General features: G+C 42.6%; 1 protein-coding gene across 1 annotated transcript in view; it reads left to right on the forward strand.

The window, feature by feature from the left end:
* LOC124556419 (dynein axonemal heavy chain 5) overlaps positions 1-23,143 on the forward strand; it is an 876,134-nt gene that overhangs the window by 242,073 nt on the left and 610,918 nt on the right. Inside the window, exons 19-20 of the mRNA XM_047130377.1 lie at positions 14,092-14,236; positions 14,344-14,467. Of these exons, the coding sequence (XP_046986333.1) occupies positions 14,092-14,236; positions 14,344-14,467 (269 nt within the window). The remainder of the gene's footprint in view (positions 1-14,091; positions 14,237-14,343; positions 14,468-23,143) is intronic.

Raw genomic sequence — 23,143 nt, forward strand, 5'->3', positions numbered from 1 at the left:
GATACACCAATATTTTCCTTGTTTTATTCTGCGTAAGGCTATATGCAGCACTTTCGTTTTACAGTCAAATTTATAGTTTTTTTCTTATTCTGGTACGGATTTTGCGATTTTAGGCGTCTTCGGAAGGAAACGTTCACTTTAAAAATATATGGCTTGCGATGTATTTGTATGAGGTTAATGAAATTTTAATACATTGTAGCCAAATATATTGTTAATGTAAATCTGAAGTTACAACATTTTCCGATCACCCAAAAAACCACGATAGTGCAAAATAAATCAATAATCAAAAACTTTGTCATATCGTGGAAATTTCAATAAACAATACAAAATTCTTACTCATTATCTGTGTTACTTCAAAATAGGATCAAATAAGATCAAAATACAGGTATAGTAGTGGAATAAACCAAGTTTAAAGGGCAATGTGCCTTCCATTTATTTTCTATTGTAAATGAGTGGTGAGTCATGAAAAAGAGCTAATTCATTTCAGGGAGTGAACAGTTCTGATCCGATCTCTGAAAAGAACAGTTTTGCCCATCTCTGGCTGGCAGCACTGGTCACGAGAATGTACAGTGATAAGAAGACCGACTCCGGACGGCTACGTGAGGGTACCGAGACGGAAGACCATCATTTTCCACGTGTTGGTCTGGCGCGTCGTAGTGCATCTGCAGCAGCAAATTAAGCAGCAGTTGGCGCCACAGGGACACAAAGAACTGTTACAAATTGGTTACTTCAAGGACAACTCCGAGCCAGCTGCCCTGTAGAGTGCATTCCACTCATCTCAAACCACCGTCACTTGCGATGTCAATTGCGTCAAGCGAAAGCTTATTAGAGGGCAGGGTGGAAGTCTGTTTTGCTTTCTGATGAAAGGTGATTCTGCCTTGGTGCTAGTGATGCCCGCGTGTTGGTTAGGGGAGGCCAGTTGAGCACCTGCAACCAACTTGTCCACGCGCTAGACACACTGTACCTACACCTGGAGCTATAGTCTAGGTTGCGATTTCGTACGACAGGAGGAGCACCTTCGTAGCTGTGCCACGCACCCAGACTGCAAATTTTTACATAAATGTGGTGTTCGACCTGTTATGCTGTCTATATTAAAAAACTAGAAACCCGCCTCGATTGCGAAAAAAGTACCTAGTGTCAACATAGGTTTCGTCGTAGATAACTACACCTTCATCAGAACAATAAAACCCACAAGTGCCTAAGAAGACCTTTGTCAATGATTAAAAGAACACCATAGCTATACATTTATAAACGAAAAAAAGGAAAACACAAACAGTACATATGTACAAAGTCAAAACCACTACTTAACTTAATGGTGTACGCTCCACCTCACACTGGCCTATGTTCGATGGGCCATGACCCCCCATAAACTGCAGCTACATGCTGTCATTGGTGGACAGCGTTCCACGGGGCGTTTTCCAACAGGATAACGCTCTTCCACATACCGCTGCCACTGCTGTAACTCCTCATGCTCTTTAGAGTGTCGACATGTTATCTCGTCTTGCTCGATTACCAGATCTGTCTCTGTCATATGAGATATCATCGGACGAAACTCCAGCGTCATCCACAAACAGCATTAACCGTCCCTGTATTGACGAAGTGCGACAAGCATGAAACTCCATCCCACAGTTAACATCCAGCACCTGTACAACACAATTCATCCGCCTTTGCATGCTTGCCTTCAACATTCTGTCGGTTACACCGGTTATTAATTTACCAGTATTTCATATTTGCAACGACTTATCTCACACTTATATTAGCCTATGATTTTAATGTGTTACCTAGACAAATGTATTCCCGAAATTTCATTACTTTGCATTAATTTGTTTTGGTGTTGCGATTTTTTTCCATCAGTGTATTCCTACCTAACTCCAAAGCTGTGACAGTAATCTCTGAAGAGCATCATCTTAGCCCCGTTTCACACTGGGACACTGGGACACTGGTGAAGGTCACCAGCGACGGTCACCGACAGAGATACATTCGTTTGAACTGGAGCATTCACACCGGGACATTACACCGCCTCACCGGGCAACTGTGACGCAGCAGCGACTCACCCTCGCCACATTTGACGGTCACGGTCACTGTGTTTACAGCAGTCACCGCCGGACATGCATTACTTTGAACTGGAGTGTTCGCACTGGGACACAGATCACAGGCACAGCGCTGCAGTTTTGCCAACAGACAGTCAGTCATTTCTGAGACAGTGCCGCGAAATATTCATTGTATATTATGGTGTACACATTGTAGCCATGAGTTTAGATTGCATTAACACGGAAGATTTTATAAATGAAGTAGAAAGTCGTCCCGCTATTTGGGATATCAAAAGCGATGACTATAGCAATAAAGTGGTGGCTAGCAGGGTTTGCATCTCTTGCCCCCTTTTCTTCAGCGTCTTAAGGCGTTCCGCCTTATGGTCCAAAAACAGAGTCAAAATATTATTCTTAATTACAATTATTTACGAATATGTGGCTACTACAATAATGAATTTTATTTATTTATTATAATATTATTGAGGTACAAGTTCCTGACACACTATAATTTTAATTGTAAGTTCCAATCAGTTCAGTGAATACAGTAATGAGTATTCTTACAGTTAACATAGTAATAATTGCGCAATGCACATCACAAATACAATGCCAGATGAACAATGAGGTCTAACCACATTAACATTCACGTAACATTTCTGCAGCTCCCAAGCCTCTTCACCTTCAGGGTTCACATGGCTCTGAGCACTATGGGACGTAACAGCTGTGGTCATCAGTCCCCTAGAACTTAGAACTACTTAAACCTAACTAACCTAAGGACATCACACACATCCATGCCCGAGGCAGGATTCGAACCTGCGACCGTAGCAGTCGCACGGTTCCATACTGCGCGCCTAGAACCGCGAGACCACCGCGGCCGGCCACCTTCAGGGCTAACGAAGTAGTTTGCAAACTCATCTCTGATACTGCTCGCAATATTTCCTCCACGGACTAAACGAGGTGACATGTCCTGCAACCCCTGAACAGTTACTGTATCCTCAAACGACGTAAAGAGTATAAAACAATCGTTTCTGCAGCCGATCATGTAGCAGTGGATGTACGTGTAATAAACGTTTTGTCTTCATTCTTCTTCTGCTCCTCCTCCTCCTCCTCCTCCTCAGTACCAACGAAAGTTCCTCCTAGCTAGAGTCCATGTCACTAATTAATCAGTTGGCAATACGTGCGGTGTCGGACACCGCTGATCCAGGAGTGTTCACCACAATTACCGGTGACCGTCACTGGCGACCGTCACCAGTGTTCCAGTGTGAAACGGGCTTTATACTCTGGCCTCCGGAACAAGAGTGCTTGTTGTTCGCAGTTTTCAAATAGTTCAAATGGCTCTGAGCACTATGCGACTTAACTTCTGAGGTCATCAGTCGCCTAGAACTTAGAACTAATTGAACCTAACTAACCTAAGGACATCACACACATCCATGCTCGAGGCAGGATTCGGACCTGCGACCGTAGCTGTCGCTCGGCTCCAGACTGTAGCGCCTAGAACCGCACGGCCACTCCGGCCGGCGCAGTTTTCACCGTTCACGCCTTAATGGTAGGTGGAGGAAAGAACGGACCCGTTACTTAGTGCCAGTACCTGCTTAGAGTTTTTTTTTTTTTTTTTTTTTTTTGCGGAAACGGCACGCCTCTGAGCTGACCTTAGTTTGCCACTACACTCGACTGCATGAGTACTGTTAGGTTGGCAAAGCTCAGATAAACAGTGGTTAACTGTCTAGTTCCCCGCAGAACTTTCAGAACAAACTCAGTTTCTCACCCAAACATTCAAAAGGGTGTAAAGGAAAGCACAGAGATCGAATAGGTACAAATACTGTACATAATAAATAAACATTTTACAACTCAGTGTTCCTCCGGATGCTTGACACCAATGAAGAAAGGAGTAACATCCGATGTGACGTGCATGTTTTGAGTGTAGTGACCGGAGTATGACCACACACGGAAATATTTATCCCAGTTAGTACAACAACAAACACTTTTTTTCTGACACAGACAAACCAAGAAATTCAGAACTTAATGTCCACGGGGACACTACTCCATACGCAGGTATGTCTGAAAGACACAGAAGATGCGATCTCCCTAATTAAGGTGTCAGAAGAAAATTATAAGTCACTGAAGTCAGTAATGAACAACACTTAAACTATGATAATTTATCTAATTTATTGTACCGTTTCAGTAGCACATTTTCAATTAGATTACATGTTTCGATCATTCTCAATCATCTACACGTTTAAGTACCAGGATCGTCCAATAAGTAATGCCCCAAATTTTTTTTTCTCAAAACATATTTATTGTTAAGAGTTAGAATTTGGTGACAATATATATCAACATGTCTTGTCCATGTCCTTTTTTTCTACGTATTCTCCATCACGTTCTACGGCCGTACGCCAACGTTGTGGAAGAGGATGTATTCCGTGCTGGTAAATGCTGTTGTCCTGTAGGCGTAGCCATGTTTTCACTGCATGACAGACACTCTCGTCATCTTCAAAGTGTGTTCCCTGTAGAGAATCTTTAAGCGGCCCAAACAGATGGAAGTACGAGGGCGCCAGGCCTGGACTGTGGGGTGGATGAGGCGATGATGTCCAACTCCATTTGGCGATGCGTTTCCGTGTTCTCAGACTTGTGTTTGGGCGTGCATTATCGTGTTGGCGCAAGATTTCTCCTGGATTCTTGTCCGATCGAGCACGTCGTAAACAGTTCTTGAGTTTATTCAGAGTCTTCACGTATGCCTCTGAATTGATGGTTGACCGTCTTGGAATCACATCCACGAGAATGACGCCGTCACAATCCCAGAAGACTGTCACCATGACTTTTCCAGCAGAGGGGGTTGTATTGAGTTTCTGCTTTTGTGGTGAATGTGGATGATGCCACCCCATGGACTGCCTTTTTGTTTCCAGCACAAAGTAGTGCACCCAGCTTTCGTCCCCCATAACGATCCGTGACAGAAAGGCCTCTCCGTTGGTCTCAAAACGCTCCAATAATTCAGATGAAAAGGCCTTTCTTTGAATCTTGTGGTCCGCTACGAGCATTCGTGGAACCCATCGTGAGAAGTTCTTTAAACATACGAGAGTCTCCATCATTGCAGACGCACTTCCAATGCTGACCGACAACTGTAGAGCCAATTGTTGAGTTGTGATGCCCGGTCGGCACGAATAATGGCATGCACACAATTCAGCATGTCTGAAGTAGTAACTATACAGGACGTCTCAAACGTGGCTGACCATGATGCTCTGTTTCTGCATTTCCTGAGGTTGTAACTTTCTTTACCCATGGCCCAACTGTACTCCTATCAACGGTATCAGCGCCATACAGTGCACACAAACGTTTACGGATGTTCACCAAGGTTTCTTTTTCTACAAGAACTCAATAACAGCACGCTGCTTGTAACATGAGTCGTACGTAGACGCCACTTTGACGGTGTATTACGCCTCTGTCATCTGCCAGAACGGATCGAAACTTCACCGGCGCACGGAACAAACATCAAATGCGAAGCATCAACAAGGACGTTTGTCTCTGTATATTAATGGCATTTTAAAAAATTGGAGCACTACTTATTGAACCATCCTCGTAGTTGCGTCAGCAACCCATATTGTCTACCCAGAACCACATGTCAGAGTGTCTTGACAGTATTCTGATAGGTGGTTCTGAGTAGACAAGACGGATTTGCTGACGCAACTACTTAGATCTGAAGATATCAAGAATGATCGAAACATGTAATCTAATTAAAAATGTGCAACTGAAATAGAATAACAAATGAGAATTATCTAAACTGTTGCTAAACCTCTCAAGACGATTATGTGGAATATAGTGAAGACTTAAATTATTCTTAATGCAGTCGGACATTTGTAGCTAAAGGCAATTACTTCACACAAGCACAAAGTCTAATTCAACTGGTGTATACCGTCCGATGAGCACAGTGTCCAAATGATGCCATGGTCGGTGGAGGTGATGGTTCCAGTAGTGAATGCTGGCTGCTCGTTGCAGCGATGCTGTGTAGACCGTCCGTGGTTGGTGCCGCAGTTGAAGCTTTGGACACTGAGGAGCGGGCTCTATCAATTGCGGCTCCATCAATAGAACTGCTTGCTCTTACGTAACGCGCCATGTGAGCGGATACCTCCATTGTGCTCGGTGAATATGCTGTCTGTGCAGATACGACAGTGCCGCGAATGCTGCGCCACTGTCAGTTATCTGAGCAGCACAGGTTGGCGATGCTGGCGCCGATTGTTTCCGTACAGTTTGTAAACTGGTCAGTGTGTGTGCTCTACAGTTGAGCTCTACCAATACTCGGGTTCCGTAGTTATGGTGTAGTACATAAATGACGCGGTAAACAGTAGTAAACAGTAGGATTACCGGTAATATTCGTAGCATTGGTAGGGAAAGAGACATAAATGAATGTGTAAGAGAGAAACTGCTAGCTGACGACTTCTTTTGTTGCTGTCTTTTCCCTCTTTTTTTTCACATTATCTGAACTGCACTTCATTCAGTGTTAGTCCATTGTGTATTTTATATCCTTACAGAATATAAATTGCATTTTATAAGTAATAAAAATTAGTTAATCTTGTAACTTTCGTGTTTTTACGTAACTGAATCAATTACTTTTGATGCAAGTACAGTTTACATGCACAAACATAAAAAAAATCAATATGATTATTATTGTTATTCTGCGCTCAATAGAACGTTCTTCATTATGAGATAAGAGTTTCCTCTTATTAGTTATAAATGAGGAACTTATTTGTGAATAACAGAAGTATGTTTTGTACAGGATGTTCGCAAATTCCCGTTACCAACTTCTGGGACTTGTAGAAAGGACTGAGTACATAATATTTTGAATAGGAACTCATTTCGGGAAATGTATCGTTTCCGTTCTACGCGGTTTCAATCCAGATTTGTAACGCGTCCAAGTTTGCTGAGGGAAAGCGAAAAGTCTCAAAGTTGCTTGTTCTGGTATTCAATAGAGTAGGCGGGATGACGTGTATTGGACCCGTTCTTGGAAGCTGCGCCACGAAATGTGCGTCAGCAAATGTGGTTTCAATATGATGGTGCACCACCTCACTTCACACGTGCGGTTCGGAGATGTCTCAACAGACGATACGGTGAAAGATGGAAAGGCTGAGATGGTCCAACCGCGTGGCCGCCACGATCGCCGGATTTCTTGTGGGGTGGTATACAAAGTTTAACTTACGAGACCCCTGTACAGATAGAGGAATATCTGCTGGCACGAGCTCTCGTCGCTATACTAGAAATTGAAGAGACACCAGGTGGGACGGAGAGTGTGTACCAGAACATACTGCGAAGGAACAATGTCTGTAACAGCGTTGGTGGTCGTTACATCGAGTTGCTGTCGTAATGCATCAGTACTGTTTTGTACATACACTATGCTGGGTTCTTTTTTGTTCTGGAATAATGTAAACACGCAATGTTTAAGTGTTAATGCAAGCAAATGAGCTTAAGTGATAAACGGATGTTTCGTTATCTTTCCTTTCGAATTATTACCTAATAATTGTACTACGTCACGCCTAATCCAATTCCTCAAGCAGTAGGGGATGATTTAAATGTCTGAACTGTGTTCCTGTTCAAAGTATTACGTATTCACTCCTCTCCATAAGTCCTAGAAATTTGTAACGGGAAGTTCCAAACACCCTGTATAAGCTCGACGAAATACAGAAGCGATATCTGATACATTTCTGTTTTATATTCTACTATTTCACTTTTTATTTAGGAAATTGCGGTTTATAGCACTGCATTATAAATCTGGAATGTTTTCTTTATTTTTACTGCAACATCCTTCAGTTTCACATTACAAATCAACATTTATTCTAAAAGAAAGTGAATTAAAAACATTTACAGTTTCCATTTTGCTGTAACTATTGTTAATTTTTAAGTAGAGACAGGAGGATAACGATGTAGAACAAAAATGTTCCATATGTTACGTCTCCCTTTATATGTCCTCACTCAGTTTCTAGACAGTTTACCGTTTCTGGTTTCTAGGGGAGTCAGTGAGATAGTGATCACATACGTAAAAACTCTCTCATTATGAGGTAACGCCCGACTGATATGCAACACATTTAACCTACATGTAAGGCGGGTACGACCTTAACTGACCAAAGCTACTAGAAAAACTACCGTAGTCTACACTCAGTTACGGTAGTCCGAAATAACCTACTGTAGTTTTACAACTTTAGTGTACGCCGATCGTAGTATTTATCAGCCTCAGCCAGGCACTTAAATGTGATTTGAAGGGTATCCATGTAGATGTAGATATAGATTTACATTCAACGCACTCTAGACAATGTTTTGATTGAAAAGCTATGCCTGCCTGTTTTCTCGATTGATCTGTGTTCAGTTTTTCAAGGCCTATCCACTGTGCCAACTTTTAACTAAATCTGAGGGGGGTGCGATGGGGAGGTTCCCTTGTGAATAGCTCTAGTCGCAGGCAACAGGTCCGGGGTACAGCAGTAAGCATGCTCTGAAACTGTGAACTAACAACGCACTGAAACAGAACCGTTTCAGTGTTTTATCTTATCACTAAACTAATGATGTTAAATTATTATTTAACAATCGTTATACCTCATTTGCATTTTTTATTCAATTTTTGACATGCACATTTCCTTCAAGATTCTGGTAGAAACAATAGCTGAACTATCACCTAGTTATCTGGTGAATCATCCTTCAGTGTCACGTCATTTGCTTCCAGTTGTTGTGTCAGTCCAATCACATGTAACCAAGTGTGATTAGTATCAGCTTTAAATTAAACTTTTCTCCATTATTCTGCTTTTGTAAGTATACTTTCTTATCTGTATCGAGCGTCCCATCAGCCTGACGCGAAAGTTAAGAATAATAAAACGAATTTCTGCGTAAGATAGCAGTCGGTTTCATGTCTAAAACAGGTAAATCCTAAGTTCTAAATTATGTAATTTCTCCCAAAATACTAATCGGATTTTGAAGAGTAAGAAGTTGTTGAATTTGCCTCTTTTATAACCACAATACTAGCAGCAGAAATTAATATGATTCTATTTCTTGACATATATATATATATATATATATATATATATATATATATATATATATATATATATATATTGTGTTGGTGCATAAGTTCGTAGCGTTCTTTCATAAGTTCAATAAACCCAACAGATAGACATAATAGAGACCTCAGTCATCAATAATATATTCTCCTTCACTATTTACAACAGGCTGCGAACGCTGTGGTTACTTTTTGATTCCACGACCATAGAAGTCATATGGTTTTGAGGCTAACAACTCATCGAGTCAATTTCGAAGCGCATCTTTATCCAGAAAGGAAGTTCCTTGAAGGTTGTTCGATAGAGAGCGGAAAAAATGAAAATCTGAGGGTGCAAGATCATGTGAATAAAGTGGGTGTGGAATGGCTTCCAACTCTCCTCCTGTATTCTGTTTTTTGTTAATCTACTAGAGTGCGGGCGGGCGGTATCGTGGAGCAGCATCACTTCACGCAGTCTGTCTAGTCGTTGTTCTAGGATTGCGTCTGCAGGCTCATCAGTGATGGCTACAGCTCGGGGAAGCAATTCTTAGTACACCACACCGTCGCTTTTCCACGAGATGCTTACATTATTTTTTGTGGATGTTCACAGCTCTCTTTATACGGGGAATTATTGCTTTGTTTCGGCTTAACCGCTCCTTTATTTCCCTCACGTTATCATTAAGACACCATTTCTCGTAAGCAGTAACGATCCAGGATAGGAGCAGTCGGTGTTGTTCACGAGCCAATTGATAACGAGCAAGCAGAGATGCACGTATGATTTTTGTGATATTGGCTGAGACCATGCGGTCTCCATACACTCGATTTTTGAACCTTTCCCACTGCACGCAAATGTCGCACTATGGTGGAATGATCACATGTCATCACATTTGCCAGTTCTCGAGTGCACTGACCTCGATAATTGTGGATTAATGCATTTAAACGACCCTAATCAAACTTCGGAGGTCTTCTTAAAAGTGGAGAGTCACTAACGTCAAAATGATTGTCCTAATACGAGAAAACCACTTTCTTGCTGTGTTCTGTCCAATGGCATTATCACCTTACATGGCGCAAATGTTTCTGGCTTCCTCCGTTGCTGTCACCCCTCTATTGAACTCAAACAAAAGAACGTGTCGTAAACGTTTCGATTTCGCCACTTGGCACTCCGTTTTCTAGGGTCCACAGCTCCACTATCTTCAAATGACAGTATGTAAACTCAAATAGCAACAGTTAACTACAATTAAAAACGACAACCGATATATAAACCCATAGCAAACATAGCACCAACATGCGAACCAAAAACGCTACGAACTTATGCACCATTCTAATAATTAATATAGGAAGGAAAAGAGATTACACATCTGCTAGTACAGTGACATATGCAGTGCGCTAGCTTGTGAGCCAGGGAGCTCTCTGGAGAGAGTTAGCGCGGCGGATTAACGAGCGTGTGTTGATATTCGGGACCAGTCTGATTTCGGTTTTTTAGCGATTTTCTACCCTCGTTCAGCAAACTGCCAGGTATTCGTCAAATTAAACTTCAGATAATGCGATACACAAACGGTTAAATACGATAACATGTATCCAGAATGAGATTTTCACTCTGTAGCGGAGTGTGCGCTGATATGAAACTTCCTGGCAGATTAAAACTGTGTGCCGGACCGAGACTCGAACTCGGGACCTTTTTCCTTTCGCGGGAAAGTGCTCTACCATCTGAGCTACCCAAGGACGACACACGCCCCGTCAGGTTCACAGGAGAGCTTCTGGGAAGTTTGGAATGTAGGAGACGAGGTACTGGCGGAAGTAAAGCTGTGAGGACGGGGCGTGAGTTGCGTTTGGGTAGCTCAGATAGTGGAGCACTTGCCCGCGAAAGGAAAAGGTCCCGAGTTCAAGTCTCGGTCCGGCACACAGTTTTAATCTGCCAGGAAGTTTCACGATAACATGTAGAACAAGGTTTACACGACTGAAAGGCGGATGGCGCACACGAATTCCCTCCCTCTAAGAAGGGTTGCCGCTACACAGTTAAATAAAGTGACATTTGCCAAATCTAGAAAACACGGTGTAATGTTGTTGCCTTAATTTGTGGTTTAAGCGGTGCTGATATTCAAGACCATAAAAGTGGGTTAAAAGCTGTGAGCTGTCTGGGGAAGTTAACCTTGCATTACGGAGCAACTGTTTCACCAGGTATCCAGTGTAGCTTTCCAAATTCCCAACCAGACTAACATTAATTATAATCGTCATACGACAACCGGTGATATATATATATAAAAGAGAATTTAAATAAAAGGAAATAAATCAGTTTATATTTGGAAATTTGTTTTAACATTGATCATTGAAATTTGAGCATATTAAACTTGATTCATAACTAAACTGGTGCCTTATTTAGGATTGTGAAAATGTGAGTTTGTAATCTTACAGAACACACCAAATATGGAGCCAAGATTGGAGACTGCATACAACACTGCATTCATAAAATAACACACGAAGAACGTTGAAACATATGCAAGAGGAAATTAACCACAACCAACCGATTCAATTTTCACCCAAAGAAGTTACGTTCGTAGCGCAATCCTGTCCGTCATGTAATTATCACACACTGGTATACTAAATTCATACTAACTCTCTGTGAAATCTTCCCGAAAAGAATAGCTGAGGGCTACTTTGATGATTACAACACATGCTTCACGTGGTCAACTTGGTTTACACAAAGAGTGTAACTCCACAATAATTTTGATAATTAAAATAAATTAGATCGAAAAACAATTTACAAAAGAAAAACCTCGAACTGGTTACTACCGTCTTACTATTAACCTGATGGGTCAAACAATTGTATAAGCACGTGGTACTGGTCTCACAAAGTACACCCCACATGGGTTGAACATAAAGGAAAGTTGCTATATTGAAAAATATTGTCAAGACGAGACGTTATACGTAATCTCACGCACATTCGCATTTAAGATTGATGATCTTAGTTAGAGTTACTGATCAACACGTGGTTCCACTTTACTCACAAAGTAGTGACAAAGCAACTACTGGAAGATATTCTGAACTTCACACTCGAAATACACTGCGTTGCAATTTAAGATAACATTAGATATTTTAGAGCTAAACCTGAAATAAAGGTGATTAAATTTTCAGTTAGGCTAAACTTAAGAAATCCATTGTCCTACGGACTTAGCAGACACGCGCTTAGCCGGAGATCTTACCACTTCAGACGCTCGCCGCGGACAGACTGACCTGGGCTCCTACCGAGCGTGGTAACAGATACAAACGGAAGTGACCAGAGAGGCAGCTTCCTATACCAACATGACAAGGAACGGACAGGACCATACTAAGAATAGAAACCTCTCTGCTTTTAGAAAGCGTAGCTACCTGTTCCGACGTTGGTCCTACTGTTCTCTAGCAGACAGGCTTGTCTGCTACCCTCAAGCATGCAACTAGAAATACATTTGCTCATTCATCCTCTCACACAGAAGGGAAGGGGGATGACAGTATCATATCATATACAGTATATAAAAGAAAGCGGATGTAGGTTCCGTATGAGACTGTGTGTCATGAATTATCTATAAACTGTGTTTTAAAGTGTAGTAGTGTGACAGATCGTTCTTGTGTATGTGTAAAAGTAACACGTTCCACTGCACAGTCTCCTCCCCGATAGTCAGAAACACCACAGTAAATTTAGAAGAGGAATTTATGCCGTAAATGACAACATATTTAAGAAATTAACATGAAAGGAATCCAACAGAGACCTTTCAACGGGCTCTTTACTAGACATATACGCTAGGGAAAAATAAGAAAACGAAGATGAAAGAAAAATAAATATCATTTAATGGGAACTTTTTAAAAAATCATCTCAGTTAAACGAGAAGTCCGCTATCTTAAACAGTTCAGAAAATTAGCTGAACAGGTTAGCTGAACAGGTTAGCTGAACCTCGGTATATAGTGCACTCATGACTTTCTCAGGATAACTTTCCTGAAATTCTCCAACTTGTAGAGGGTGAAGAGCCCTCTGCTTTAGGTCCTCCACTCGGCCTCATACCAATTTATCCCATTAGTCCTCGGAAACAGTGCATAATTATCACCTACTGCACTGGGAATTTATAAGAGACGCTGTCTGTCTTCAGCACTTCCGCTAGTCATCCGAAGGCATCGATAGCGTTATTGGATCCTAATGGCAGCTTTTCGTTGACGCCGAAGTGAGTGCGAATTTGCAGGTGATCTTGCTTTCCATTGCCCCTGGGATGCCCTCTTTCACATTGCAGACGATTGCTTCTGGGATACCGAGTGCGTATCGGAGTCTTTTCCCTCTGTCTCCAGAATACGGTATGCATCACGCGTCATGCAGCGCTAGTATGGCTTAACTTCGTTTGCCTTGTTTCGCGAATTGCAAATTGACCTGTCATATCTGCCATACATGAAGTGCAGAAAAATAATAGGATGAGCTAGGGCGGTTGGTACATTATTCTGACCACTGCTAGGGAATATTAGGCAAATTTCACAAACCCTTAGACGGAGCCGGCCGCGGTGGTCTCGCGGTTCTAGGAGCTCAGTCCGGAGCCGCGCTACTGCTACGGTCGCAGGTTCGAATCCTGCCTCGGGCATGGATGTGTGTGACGTCCTTAGGTTAGTTAGGTTTAAGTAGTTCTAAGTTCTATAGGACTGATGACCACAGATGTTAAGTCCCATAGTGCTCAGAGCCATTTGAACCATTTGAACCTTAGACGGAAGGGAAGCTAATTATTTAGTGGAAAAAGAGATAACATACGGTCTTCATTTTACAAAGACAATGAAACCTCTACGGACGGTTGCTATGCCTTCTGCAGTTGCGAAAGTACATCATAGTAGAAGTCAGTAACACAGCATCTAATAAACTGTAGTGGAAAAACTTTTCCTGAATAAATTGCAAGGATAAAGTGTACACATTATTTAGTCGGTCCATATTTCTCTATTACTACTGTAAATGTACTCCCAAGATCATTAAAATGAAAGACGATGGTATTTAAAAGATATTTTCTATTTATGGGATTATTTTTTTCTGCTTTATTTTACTTTCTTTGATTTCAGGGTCAACGACGTTTACTCAAACCGAATATTAAAAGTCTTAGCTAGCATGCAGAAAGTGTGTCTCCACGCTTTACCTCAAGACGAGCCTTGGAGTGTGGAAGAGTTTCTGCAGCAGACAGAGGATATCTGTCGAAATGCGGCTATTGTGAGTTCATATTGCTCCGACATTTTACGACTCTGTGTGAAAAAATTTCGATTCATTCTCTGAGTTATATGTTCCCAGTTTCACATTGGGTACTTATGTTTATACAGGAATTAAATCGAAAGAGCCTTATGGTTGAAGAAGCAGTAGAAGAAGTGCTGGAATTGGTGAGAAGAGCTGGAGAAGCAATGAAAACTAGTTCAGATGGGGATGTTTTCAGCTGCATGCTTGATGGTAAGTACTGAGTGAGCTAGTGCAATAGCTAAGACACTGTACTCGTACTCGTAAGGAGCGTAGTTCAAACTCCTGTTCGTCTCTGCTGATTTATGTTTCCCATGATTTCTCAAAATCACTGAAAGCGAAGGCCCTGATGGTTTCGGAAATACAGTGGCGGCGGATTTCATTTGCTATACTCGTTTAACCTGAGTTCATCCGCCGTATCCATTGACCTCGGCGTCCAACGGTCTTCTAAATCCTGAACCTCCCTCGTTCATAAACAACTTAGTCATTCGAGCCTCTAGCGACATTCATTCTCTTTTAGCACTCATTGGCTAGGTCTTTTAATAAAATGGGGTTAAGTCGCATAGTGCTCAGAGCCATTTGAACCAATAAAATAGCGTACTTGCAGTATTCTCCTCTAGACTGGCGATTTAAAATTATTTGTCGCCCTTTTGGACCGTCTCCGTACCTGATTTGTCATCGTAGATGTCTGCTATTCGGGGGACGCGAATTCAATTCCCGACAATGCCAAGAATTTTTCCTCGGTGGGGGGCATAGATTGGAGACCAATCAGTCAGTCTCCTGATACCAACCGAGGAGATACTTGAGCGAGAGGTACCGGCTCCAAGATCTGAAAAGCCGGCAACGTCCAGGAGAGCTGTGAACTGACCCCATGCCCCACCATGCAGCAGCCAAGTGACTCCATTGGCAGAGGATGATACGGCGGTCGGTCGGTCCCGATTGGCTCGTATGTGCCCATAGCGGAAGAGCTTCGCTGTTCGCCTTTCTCTTCGTGTTTCTTCACAGCTCAACTCTCACGGCCATGTGAGAACGCCAGAAACATCTCTTTCCAATCTATTCTTGGTCTCCCTTGAACGATGCGTTGGTGGATGTGTCATATGAGCTTTCATTATTTGTCACTGGCATTGTCTTTTTGCAATTCTGTGCGACACAGTCTATGCAGACTTGCTCAGTCTTTCTTAGTCTTTCCCAACACAAAGAATTTTGTCTTAAACGTACAGATGCACACCCATATGAATAACACGTTAGTTTACATCCAACACCAGTTATTTGAGATCTCCCACGTTTTCTATCAAAAGGTCAGTGTCGATGTTACAGTGAATGTTGTCAATAGTTCTCACCCTACATTTCTCTATCTTTCTATCTTTGTTCTTCGCTCATTAGGTCTCCTCTGATAATAATAACAACCGGATTTAATCGATATTAAATAATAATGGTTCAAAACTTCCGTTCTCCTTTGGCAGTTTTAAACCACTCTGTCTATACACGGTTCAGTGACATAAATGTGAGCACTTGTCAGACGGCCAAATAACCACCGTCTGCAGCGCGGACCGCTACGAGACGTGCAGGAAAAGAGTCAGTGAGGTTCTGGAAGGTATAACAGGGATGAGGAGCCATTGCCGACTGCAGTGCCGTTCCCAGCTGCGCTAGGTTTCCCGGTTGAGGATTCAGCTCGATCGAGGTGGTCCCACAGATTCTTGATCAGGCTTAAAAAAAATGGTTCAAATGGCTCTGAGCACTATGGGACTTAACTTCTGTGGTCATCAGTCCCCTAGAACTTAGAACTACTTAAACCTAACTAACCTAAGGACATCACACATATCCATGCCCGAGGCACGATTCGAACCTGCGACCGTAGCAGTCGCGCGGTTCCGGACTGAGCGCCTTAACCGCGAGACCACCGCGGCCGGCGATCAGGCTTAAATCCTGGGAGTCTGGTGGCCAGTGGATTACTATAAACTCATCCTGGTGCTCTTAGAACCGTGCATGTAGAATGAGATCTGTATGACACGTTGCGTTGTCCTGCTGGTAGATGTCATTGTACCGAGGAATAACAAAGTATTTGCAGGGGTGGACATGGTTCCCAAGGAAAGATGCATATTTGTGTCGATCCATTGTGCCTTTCAGAACGACAAAATCACCCATGGAATGCCACGAGAACATTCCCAGAGCATAACGCTCCCTCCTCCAGCCGGGGTTCTGCCCACTATTGTTGTAGTGTGTTTGCTTTTAGGCGTTTCATGCCGATGGAGCATAAAACATGATTCATCTGGAAAGGCCACCCGCCACCATTCAGTGGACGTCCAGTTGCAATAATGGCGTGCAAATTCCAGCCTTCGTTGCCGATGGACTGTAGTCAAGATGGGTGCTTGAACCAGGTGCCTGCTGCGGAGGCCCATACCGAACAACGTTCGCTGAACGGTCGTTGAGAAGACACTGTTGGTAGCCCCTTGGTTCGTCTAGGCGGTCAGTCGGTCAACATTTGCATATCTTTTGGCCCGAACACATCTTCGCCCTTGTCATCAATGGCCCAGGTGCACCACAGTTGCCTCGGCGCCGCTTTTGGATAGCACCATTTTGCCATACACAGTGTATCTTAATCACGACGACACGCGAACTGTTCACAAACTTAGCCGTTTCGGAAATGCTTCCACCCTTGACCCGAAAGCCAATGATCGTGCTCTTTTGGACATCAGAGAAATCGCTCTGTTTCCGCATTACGACTATGACTGCACTGTTTGCCGCGTTCCACCAACAGATAAGATTAGATTAGTACTTGTTCCATAGATCATGGATACGACACTTCGTAATGATGTGGAACGTGTCAGGTTAATAAGAGGACTCTATACAAGATATTACATTACACAAAATATTAAATGACACTTAATATTTTTATTTTTTATTTTTTTATTTTTCTGTGGGGGTTGGGGAAATTACCCACTTACTACATCCAAAAATTCATCTAATAAGTAGAAGGAGTTGCCATTAAGAAATTCTTTTAATTTCCTTTTAAATGCTATATGGCTATCTGTCAGACTTTTGATGCTATTAGGTGAGTGACCAAAGACTTTTGTGGCAGCATAATTTACCCCCTTCTGAGTCAAAGTTAGATTTAATCTTGAGTAGGGAAGATCATCCTTTCTCCTAGTGTTGTAGCCATGTACACTGCTATTACTTTTGAATTTGTTCGGACTGTTAATAACAAATTTCATAAGTGAATATATATATTATGAGGCTACAGTGAAGATCTCTAGCTCTTTAAATGTCTGCAGGATGATCTTGGATGAGCTCCAGCAATTATTCTGATTACACGCTTTTGCGCCATGAACACTCTTTTACTCAATGATGAGTTACCCCAGAACATGATGCCATAAGAAAGCAGAGAATGAAAATAGGCGTGGTAAGCTAATAGCGATAGAAACTGCTGTAAGTCTGTTATTTGGAGTAAGAGGTCATGAAAGTAGCTTGGAATTTCACATCACACCTCTTCAAAATAATGCTCGTGTCGGACTGAAACTGCAAGCCGCAAGAATCTGCACTCATCCAAAACAGCAAACTGACATATTCTTATTCGAGCAAATATTATTTAGGTCTGTTACCCATCAGACTCCACAAACATTATGAAATAACAAGCCTCTCGTCTTCTCCAAGAAACATGTCATATACCAGTTTTCATAATACTCATTATTGTCCTCGATTTAGAAAGTGAGCTTAAAGTTCCACAGTCTCGGTATTCGCTATTCACACTGTAAGATCACCTGCAGTACCTCTCCCCAGCTACTGAACGAGTTACGGAATCGGCGGCGGCCCCTCAAACCAGCGGCACCAACAACAGCGCCATGCCAACAGCACCATGGCCATCATCTGCGTTAGCAGCAACAAAACTAACAACGAAAATCTCCGTTTAAATCTCTCACCAGAACCCATCCTACAATTACCATTTCTTAAATTACCTAGAGATACAGTTTTAATTCTAGTCATGTTCAGTATTTCAAAAGCATTTTATGTGAAACGCAATCCGAATCATAATTTTGTTGCAGATGTGACTACTTTCCATTTAATTAATTATGTCGTCGTCAGACTCCTCCCTAGTTACATTTACTATTCGGCACAAGAGGTCTTCACCATTCAGATAGTTACTGTACGTTGAATGCTCTTCATTACTCTAAAGCTTATGCTCAAGTATTAAAATGAATTGTCAATAACGAGAAAATAGTTTGAAGAAAGTAAGATTATAATTTAACGTTTCCTCGGCCATTACTTTAGTAGAGACGGAAAACAACATCGGACTGGAGAAGAAAATTGACGGCGGCTGTTTCAAATTAAAAATGCCCTTCAAGTGCCCTTTCACAAAGACGGGTAAACGGCAAATGCATTTAACAACGGACCTTTCTATGGAACTAAGAGCCCCTCCTAAGAGAAAAATAATCCTTCATTTTTAAAATTTTGAACAGAGTAATGGTTCTTGGTTCATGGTATTTACAACATTCTATTAATGTATACCAGGGTTGGAACTTTAATAGTGGCAACTATTTATTTACAGCTCGTACAAAATAGGTACATGTTTCAAAGTTTTACTAACCTTCAAAGTAGTCACCAGCATTGTGTATAACCCGTTTCCAGCGATGTGGAAGTCGTAGGATACTCATAGCAGTGCCAGTTGTGTTGACAGTTCAAGAGACGCGGTCTATTGCAGGACGAATTTGTAGCAATTCTGAAGCAAATGCTGTGAAGTGTTTCCTTCAGTTTAGAAATCTAGTTGAACTCACGAGGGCTAAAGTCAGGGGAGTGCAGCAGGTGGTATAGCACTTAGCAGCCCCCCTTTTTTTTTTTTGTATTTCAATTCCCCATCGGGGCGGGCTGGCAGCAGCATAGGCGCTGCTCTTCAGCCGAAAGACACAGAACAAAACAAGAGAAGACATTTAAAAACAGCAAAGGAGAGAATAAGGTGAACATAGATATAAAAAAGGGGGAACATCATGGAAGGCAATAGACAAAAAACGGGGTGACTGTAAAATGGAGATAAAAAACTGTTTAAAAGTAGCACACACGAAAAGCCACACACTGCGACGGTTAAAAGAACACAAGGCACAGTACGACAGGAGCATAAAGATAGCGACGGATGGCATAGCACATAACGTAACACTGACGGCGAACCTCAAGGCAGTACACAATTAACATCGCACCTCTTGACGCACACGAAAAACAGCACTAAACACAACACTGATGTGGCACACTGATGATGATCAATACAGAGGATCTGCCAGGCGCTAGGAGATGAGGGAGACCTGAAGAAGGGAGGGAGGGGAAGAGATGGGGGAAGGGATTGGGGGGTGCGCGGAAGAGGGCCAGGTATGGAGGGATGTGGAAAGGAGAGAGGCAAGTATGGGGTGCAGGGTCTCAGGGGAGGGGGGGGACGGAGGAAATCCGCTCTGGGAGAAGGAGGAAAGAGGAAAAGGGGGCCCTGGGGAGGTGGGGGGGGGGAGGAACAAGGCGAGGTTATAGTTGGAAGGAAGGGTAGATGTCACGGCGAAGTTCATCATCCGGGAGGGGGAGGCGTTGTAAATTGCCCTGATGAAGGAGATGGAGGGTGTGGAGGCTTAGCAGCCCCATCAATCAAACAAATCAGTAACAGCTTGCACTGTATGTGCTTAAGCATTGTCCTGCAAAATGATGGTCGAGTCCTGCAGAAAGTGACATCACTTCTGTCTCTAAGCTGGTCATAGGTTGTGTTCCAAAAATGAACAGCCTATAACAACCTAAAAATTATCTATGAAAGATAAAATGTCTATATGACAGAAATAACTGTATCGAACAAAAGACAGATCAATGATCAGCGCCCTTTGTTGGCTCGGCCGCCAGGATGCTACGTAGGCGCACAGCGATCGTAGGAACTTAACGGCTAGAGGACCCACAGAAAAGGTTTAAACAACAAAAAAATGGTTCAAATGGCTCTGAGCACTATGGGACTCAACTGCTGAGGTTATTAGTCCCCTAGAACTTAGAACTAGTTAAACCTAACTAACCTAAGGACATCACAAACATCCATGCCCGAGGCAGGATTCGAACCTGCGACCGTAGCGGTCTTGCGGTTCCAGACTGCAGCGCCTTTAACCGCACGGCCACTTCGGCCGGCTTTAAACAACATATTAACAGTCAATAAATAAGATTATACTCTCTGCCCATCCAATCTATGAATAAGTAGAATACAATCAGTCACAGGATTAGAGCGACGAATGTATGTAAATAAGGCAAATGCATACTGTTCTCGAGATAAATCAGCAACAAGGCTAAGAGAGGCATTAAGTCGTTATTGCCCCCCACCTCCTCCTGTTCCTCCAACATCTCCGCATCCTTTACATTGTTCGCAAGCTTGATCCCCCCCACCCTCTGGTTTCCTCCTTCCTCTCCACCCTCCGCCCATTGCCTCACCTCTATCACTCTATCCCTCCCTCTCTCCACCTCCACACCCTCCATCTCCTTCATCAGGGCAATTTCCAACGCCTCCCCCTCCCGGATGACGAACTTCGCCGTGACATCTACCCTTCCTTCCAACTATAACCTGGCCTTGTTCACCCCCCCCCCCACCTCCCCAGGGCCCCCTTTTCCTCTTTACTTCTCCCAGAGCGGATTTTCCTCCGTCCCCCCCTCCCCTGAGACCCTGCACCCCATACTTGCCTCTCTCCTTCCCACATATCTCCCTACCTGGCCCTCCTCCGCACGCCCCCTGCTCCCCTCCACCATCTCTTCCCCTCCCTGCCTTCTTCAGGTCTCCCTCATCTCCTAGCGCCTGGCAGATCCTCTGTATTGATCATCATCAGTGTGCCACATCAGTGTTGTGCTTAGTGCTGTTTCTCGTGTGCGTCTAGAGGTGTGATTTTAATTGTGTACTGCCTTGAGGTTCGCCGTCAGTGTTACGTTATGTGCTATGCCATCCATCACTACCTTTATGCTCTTGTCGTACTGTGCCTTGTGTTCTTTTAACCGTCGCAGTGTGTGGCTTTTTATGTGTGCTACTTTTAAACAGTTTTTTATCTCCATTTTACAGTCACCCCGTTTCTTGTCTATTGCCTTCCATGATGTTCCCCCTTTTTTATATCTATGTTCACCTTATTCTCTCCTTTGCTGTTTTTAAATGTCTTCTCTTGTTTTGTTCTATGTCTTTCGGCTGAAGAGCAGCGCCTATGCTGCTGCCAGCCGGCCCCGATTGGGAATTGAAATACAATAAAGAAAAAAAAAGAAAAAGTCGTTATTGCAATATGTTATCGAATAAAACAAAGTAGGTGTTGGGCCCAAAAATCGCTCTGTCCTTCGAGTGCTCTTGTTGACGCGTGTTCTTGTAGGTCTGCAACTCCTCCTACAACTCGAGAGTACGGCCCTTTTCCACCTTGTGCGGAATACGCATACAACTCTCGATATTGCCTATAGTGTGGCTAGTTGCTGCCAAGTGCGTTCCCAGTGTAGTTTTGTTATGTGCCTGCAAATGCTCCTTGAATCTTACTTTAAAAGAACGACCAGTTTGACCTCTATAAAATTTGTCACAACTGCTACAAACTATCATGTAAACCCCAGAACCATTACATTAATCAAAATTATTACTCAAATTATGTTTTACTCGGAGTTTCAGAGTGTTGTTAACTTGAAAGCCACATCTAACCTTAGATTTCCTGAAACTTTTTTTCTATTTGTTGGGACATTTTTCCGTAAAATTTCATTGGAATAGTTTTCAGTTTTTCTTTATTACTTCTTTTTTCTGGGTAATTGTGCGTCTTCCTACTATTTATTTTCTGTTTTTTATCCTATCGTACGGGCATTTAACATAATTTGCAGAAAAGCCGTTGGCTACTGCAATTTGCCTTAAGATACCGTCCGCCACTCGTGGTCGTGCGGTAGCGTTCTCGCTTCCCACGCCCGGGTTCCCGGGTTCGATTCCCGGCGGGGTCAGGGATTTTCTCTGCCTCGTGATGACTGGGTGTTGTGTGTTGTCTTTAGGTTAGTTAGGTTTAAGTAGTTCTAAGTTCTAGGGGACTGATGACCATAGATGTTAAGTCTCATAGTGCTCAGAGCCATTTGAACCTTAAGATACCAAGTTCTTGCCGTGTTTCATTGACGGCCAATGGTAATCGAAAGAGGCGGTGGATCATTGACGTGAAAAAGGCCCTTTTATATCGTGGCGGATGGCATGACCTGGCACCGACAACAGTATCTGTATATGTAAGCTTTCTTAGAATCGAAAATTTATGTCTGTTATCAACTTTCTTAATAGTAAGGTCTAAATAGGTAATGGAGATCGCTTCTTCTACTTCTGTAGTAAAAGCTATTTTTTGGTGCATGCTGCCTATGGCTTGAGCAAATGCGGTAACCTCATTCTCGTCACCCTCTAACAGTAGCAAGATGTCATCGACATAACGTTTATAACGTCTTGTCTTTTTGTTGTGGAAACTTAGCAAAGAACTTACATACTAAATCGTTCATAAAAATGTCTGCTAACGTACCAGCCAAACTGTTACCCATCCCAAGAACATCTTTTTGTTGATATTTTTTGCCATTGAACGTAAATAAGTTATAAGTTAACGCAAATTCTAAAACTTCTATCGATTCTGTGTATTCTGCAGTACTGATCTTGTTATGAGTTAGCAGATTACGTTTAATGATCTGAATCGTTTCATTTATCGGGACACTACTGTAGAGGTTTTTTTACATCTAGGGAAGCTAGTGTTGCATTATTTGAAATAGGTACATCCTTAATCGCGTTAACAAGGTCAGAACTGTTTTTCACCCCCAAAATTGGTAGTGAACGTGTACACTGCTTTAAGTTTATTGTTAAGAAACCTATTTACTTTGCAACATGCCGATGACAAATTGTTAATGGACAGACTGAGTTTCCCT

Source organism: Schistocerca americana, chromosome X (genome assembly GCF_021461395.2).
Source record: "Schistocerca americana isolate TAMUIC-IGC-003095 chromosome X, iqSchAmer2.1, whole genome shotgun sequence".
Taxonomy (NCBI): Eukaryota; Metazoa; Arthropoda; class Insecta; order Orthoptera; family Acrididae; genus Schistocerca; species Schistocerca americana.